This window comes from Tachysurus fulvidraco, chromosome 11 (assembly GCF_022655615.1).
Source record: "Tachysurus fulvidraco isolate hzauxx_2018 chromosome 11, HZAU_PFXX_2.0, whole genome shotgun sequence".
NCBI classification, from domain to species: Eukaryota; Metazoa; Chordata; class Actinopteri; order Siluriformes; family Bagridae; genus Tachysurus; species Tachysurus fulvidraco.
Window position 1 is genome coordinate 7,786,110 of NC_062528.1, and position 6,000 is coordinate 7,792,109.

The following is a 6,000-nucleotide window of genomic DNA, read 5'->3' on the forward strand; positions in this document are numbered from 1 at the left end:
GCATTGAAGGGAAAGTCGTATGAATGATAAAACACAACGATTCTTCATTGTCGACTGGTTCGCGTCCCAAGCCTCTCGTTTTGTTGTTTAAAAAAAAAACCCGTCTCATTAGTATTCATGACACTAGCTGTGAATCTATCCTTCAGCCAAAATCAATACCAAATCTAAAAGGAGACGCATGGAAATTATAAGCTAAGCTTCTTCTAGAGGAATCTTCATATATGTGAAGGACTTCCAGGGCTAAAAGGCTCAAAGGAAACAAATGAGGAAAAACAGACATGCAATTACATTAATTGTATTGGGAGATTTATGAAACCGGTCTAGCATATGTGAATTAAAAAGGTTCCTTTTTTTTCTTATTTAGCCTAACATAAAGGGATGTGAATCGCTCGCTCCTAGCTGCTGTTTATTCTTCTCAAAACCAAAAGCATTGAAGAAATGAAACCACAAGATGGTGCAGAATGTTACTGGTACTGAATAGCACAGAGGTCATGCAGAGGGTTGAACATAAATTTGTTTGTTAAATCAGATGCGCATCACGTCTGTCAGGATAAATTCTATTAGACTGATTTAAAATAGCTGCGTATATGTTCTGTATGTACATGGGATGGTAGAGACACAATTTTCACAATCTGTACGTTATGGTGTCCAAGACACGTCAGATCGAAGAAATCAAATAATTCAATAAACTAGAAATAGATATGAAAAACATCCTGAAGATCTTTTATAATAACAACTAATAAGAGCTCCACTCAGACCTCTGAGCACTTTATAAAGGCTTTCCTGTGTAAGGCTGTCAGCTGGTTTGTGTATTTGTTTGCTGTTGTTAAAGCTGTTCTTCCTGTTCTACTAAATACTGGAAGACACACGTGAGTTGCTTGTTGTTAACTTCAGTCCTCTCACACACTCTCACACTCTCTCTCTTTATTTCTCTCTCTCTATTTCTATTTCTATCTCTCACTTTCTGTTTCTTTCTCTCTATATATTTATTCCTATTTCTCTCTCTCTATTTATTCCTATCACTCTCTCTCTCCTCTCCCTATTTCTCTATCTCTCTTCCTATTTCTCTCTCTCTTTCACTCTCTCTATTTATTCTTATTTCTCCCTCCCTCCCTCCTTAATACATTTGGCTATGCTAATTAGTCCAATTAGCAAACATACATACACATTTACAATATACATAGTACTCTTCTACCAACCCCCACACTAACCACACTGATCTCTCCCACAAGTTTTAAAAACAGCATTATCAAAAGTACCTCCTCCAGTCAGGCGCTTGTTAAAGGAAAAATCCGGCCTGAAACATATTAAACGTGTTTACACTGATATATTTGTGACGCATAGCGATGTTTAAACATGTTTAGCGATTTCTGTGGTAATCTGTTGGTTGGTGCTGTATTTTCACTTTTCCTGAGAGACGTTCGCATTTGTGTTTTGCACTGACTATGTTTTGCTGTTATAGCACCGAAGGTCAAAAGAGTAGCAGCTTCTTCTTCCTTTTTTGTTCTTGCTCAATTCAGTGTCCTATTTATGAGAAATAGAATATAGAAGTAGTACACACGGCAAATGACACACTCAACGCTCCAGAATACAATGCTGATCTGTTAGAGCAGAGTTTACATATCTGGGCCCATGTTCATGAAAATTCTTGGTACATGGAGTTGCGAAATTATATGAAAAATTCTAAAATGAAGACATTATATAATTTGTCTCTATGACATTTCTGCGCTGTGTCGCAGATGTTTACATTACATTTATTACATGTGTAACATACAGATGTTAGCGCAACTCTAATATGAACGCTCACAAACATAATCCCTACATGATTTAGTCTCAAATATCTCAAAGTGAAGGCTTATAATAGAGCATATTTTTTTAAAGTGCTCCTTTTTTTTATTTTATTGCAAAACCAATCACAGGCTTCAAAAGAATATGTTATACCTTGTAACGTGTTAAGCACCGCCTTCTCTCTAAGATAAAAATTGCTGTATTTTCCTTGCTCAGAGTTGCTGGGAGATTGGTCTTAAATCATCTTTAAGCTAAAATCCCTAGCTCTCTGAGATCATTCCTCGATTCTTTATGAACACAGGCCCAGGAGGTGAGACAGCTGAAAAGCCTAATGGACTAAAGCACTGCTGTATTGTTGTCTTTTTCCTTATTGGCACCACGATGTTAACCAAAGTGAAAATATACTTAATGAAAGAAATCCAAACCAGAAATGTTGAGTTTATTCATAAACTGAAATCTGCACAGTGGGAAGTTCAAGTCATTCAGAGTGGATTTCTGCTTTATATTTATACAGGACTGGTACCAGCTAAAATTGTTCCATTGCAGTCCACTATTTTGAGAGTCTTTCACCCACCACATCTATTTATTCCCTTTGTTATTTTTTAAGGGTGGATGTTTTTTTTATGGGCTATGCAGTCTCGGTCTCGTGATCATCGAAGCAGAAGACAATACTGAAAGAATTTTAAGATCCAGAATTATAGTCTAACTGGTTTGACTAGTTTCGTCATTCGACATTCATTCAAGTCATTATCAAGTTAAATATTTTAAGAGGTACATCATCCTTCTCAGCTGACCTAGATTCAATAGGGCTGTTCTGTATGGCACAGTCATTATGCTAGAAGGCGCCGGTTATGTTCTTTAAAACAGCTATATGCTTTAAATTATATATGTACACACATACACTCACTCAGCACTTTATTAGGAACACCTAAACTTTCATGCAAATATTTATTCAGCTAATCATGTGGCAGCAGCATGATGTGTACAATGATGCAAATACAGATTAAGAACTTCAGATCATGTGAATTTAATCAGCATGGCTGGTGGTGCCATGGCTGGTTTGAGTGTTTCAGAAACTGTTGATATCCAAGGATTGGGATACACAACATTCTTTAACGCTTACTTAGAATGGTGCAAAAAAAGAAAAAAAGAGAGAGAGAAATAAATAAAAAAATATCATGTGAGTGAAAAAAGCTTGTTGATGAGAACCGCCAAAGATTCATAGGTTCACAACAACATAAGAATACAGTTTGATTATATCACCTTATATACTGTACAACTGCGGTAAGCGGAAAAGCGTCTCAAAACACACAAAACATCAATCCTGGAAGTGGATGAGCCACAACAGCAGAAGAGCACATCGGGTTCCACTCCTGTGAGCCAAGAACAAGATTCTGAGGCTGCACTGGGCACAGACTCACCCACAGTGGATGGCTGAAGACTGGGGAAAAAAGACCAGGAATTTTCTTTCTAATCTTCAACTGTCCAGTTTTAATAGGTCTATGCAAATAATTCTTGTTCTTAGTTGACAGGAGTGAAACTTGACACACTCTTCGTTTGTTGTGGTTCAACCACATCATGCTCTGATGTTTTGTAATATGAGATGCTTTTCTGCTTACTACAGTTGTAAAGAGTAATTATATAAATTACTATATCCTTCCTGTTGGCATGAACCAATCTAGACATCATTCCTCTAATCATTCAATCCAGAATTATTTCCTCTAACATCAGTCATTTCATGTTTTTTGTTTGTTTTACAAACCATTCTGAGGAAAACACTAAGGATTTTCACACAGAAAAGTCTCAGGAGATCAGCAAGTTCTGAAATACTGAAACCAGCCTGTCTCGTACCAACGATCATGCTTTGCGTGAATATTAGTTGTTCTGTTGATATGTATTTGAATAATTTTATGCACTGAAATGTTGCCACATGATTAGCTGATTAAATAATTATTATAACCTAATTATTAGGTTTACAATAACAAGCTGTTCCTTATAAAGTGCTAGTTAAGTTATATTTTTTTTAACAAGAGTGAAATAAAGGCTTTCATTTTACTGAAATTTTTCAAGCTTTCCACATCATACCGTAGGTCTGTTTCCTAAGATCACCAATACCAATTACTGTGTAATGTCTGTAAGTGTATTTAATGGCTGCTTGGTTGTGACTTGTGGGCTGCGGGAGCTTTTATGGTCAATCATGCGGCATGCGAGGTGTAAAATTCTGGGGAGCCTCTTCGCTACAACAGCATTCCCCGTGTGATTTAGTCCGACTTTCCTATATGGCTTGGACGATGTGTTCTAAAAGCAAATGACTGTGCATTCTCAGCCAAACCAATCTTCCACTAACCCCTTCAACTCCTTATGAGGTGGTAGGTCCAGACTTGCATTCCTCAATGTTACACTCCATACATTTCTATTCGAGTCACTACAGCTACTGAATTATTTTAAAGTAGTTACTGTATGTTTTTTAAATAAATAAATAAATAATAATAATAATAATAATAATAATAACAACAACAGAAATAAAAAGAAGTCCTCTCTTGCAGTGAGGCTTCTCTTATGCTGCAAATTTACAGTACCTTCCATAAGTATTGACCCCCTTAAACAAAAACACCTTTTTAATTACTTTTTTTTTTTTTTTAACATTGATGACTTTAGTGCCTTTTTTGTACAGGTTCACGAGTATAATCTAATGGACTCAATTTCAATTCCAGGTTCTAACACTATAAACCTTCAACAAGGGTGAAAACACAGCAACAGCTAGCTTTGAACCTGAACGCTCATATCTGCTCTCTCATTGTGGTAAAAAATTAAAAAAAAAGTCAAATTATGAGCTCATCTCATTTATACCAAGTAAATCATTTATACCAAGTTAATAATTCCTTGACTGGTTTTCACTTCAGACTCGATATCGATGCTTAAAAAATACACAGATGAGCAATAAAAACATCATAAAACCATACGGCTCACTTTCCTACACAGAATACCAACAAGTTAATAATAAAGAATGAGAGAACACACACACACACACACACACACACACACACACACACACACACACACACCATCCTTTTAATAAGATACCGGAACACCACTGAGTGCAAAACAACTCCACTGGTGCAATAGCTCTGTCTGACCTTAACTTCACACTATGTGCATCCAGTTCATAACACTTAGGGAAAAAAATAGTTTTCATGTTTATTTCATTTGTAATTATTCTTGCTTCCTTCATAAGCTACATGCTTTTTATTTTTATTTTTTTCATTTATCTAAAAATGCAGGTGAGAACTGTGTTGTTTTTTTACCTTAAATAATCAGCATTAGATTATTTAAATCTGATTCTCAGAATAAATGCTTATCATATATGATATGATATGATATGATATATGATATCTGAGAAGTCTATGACAGAAAGCCAGAGAAGGAACACAAACAAACAGGTCCCAGTAGACTGTAGGCTGTTATTCTGGAGAAAGGTGAACTCATACTGGACATGTTAAGAGATTTCAGGAGCACAGATTGATCCCTGATGGAGGAGGTTGAAATATTCGTTCTTCCCTTTTGATCGTACACGGAATTAAAAGGCAATCTCTAAAGTCTTACCCGTCCGTAAACCTTTGGCACGTCTGTATCAGTGCTGCTCCTCCGAGCGCGGTGTCGATGCTGACTGTCGCTGTGTTGCTCCGCGCTTCTATCCGAGAGCTCCTCAAACGCATTAACCAGGGAAAAGCCTCTGTCCTGCGGCAGCATAAACGTGTGATCCCGGTGAAGCCGGAGTGTGGAGCAAAGTGACCCGGGAACGAGCCATAACAGCACATACACAGCGCAACGACCCACAGCGAGCATCTTACCCGTCTGCCTGGCCGCCATGTTTGTTTGTGTGTGTGTGCGCGCTTGAGCGAGTGTGTGCGTATGCGCGTGTGTGTATGTGGTTTTGGTGTGTGTGTGTGTGTGTGTGTAAGTGTAAGTGTAAGTGTGTAAGTGTGTGTGTGTAAGAGCGCCTCGAGCGGCAGGACCGCTCTGATAACACTCAACACCTTTGTATTGTGAATTTTGTCTACATCATAAATACAGACAGACAGATAGACAGACAGGTTGCAGGAGAAACACAGACACTACTTGTGTATACCGTTCACTGACATAATTAGCCATTTAGCTAATTAATGTACACCTTTTTCCTTAGATAGGGTCATGAGGAACCTGGAGACTCTC

General features: G+C 37.5%; 1 protein-coding gene across 2 annotated transcripts in view; it reads right to left on the reverse strand.

Moving 5' to 3' along the window:
* The window catches only part of sorl1 (sortilin-related receptor, L(DLR class) A repeats containing), a 75,872-nt gene extending 70,169 nt beyond the window's left edge, over positions 1–5,703 (reverse strand). Inside the window, exon 1 of one of the 2 annotated variants that reach the window (XM_047820460.1) lies at positions 5,392–5,703. In XM_047820460.1, the coding sequence (XP_047676416.1) occupies positions 5,392–5,658 (267 nt within the window). In that variant the 5' untranslated portion in view covers positions 5,659–5,703. The remainder of the gene's footprint in view (positions 1–5,391) is intronic. The other variant, XM_027174070.2, reaches the window with a different exon arrangement.
* Positions 5,704–6,000: the final 297 nt, after the last annotated feature.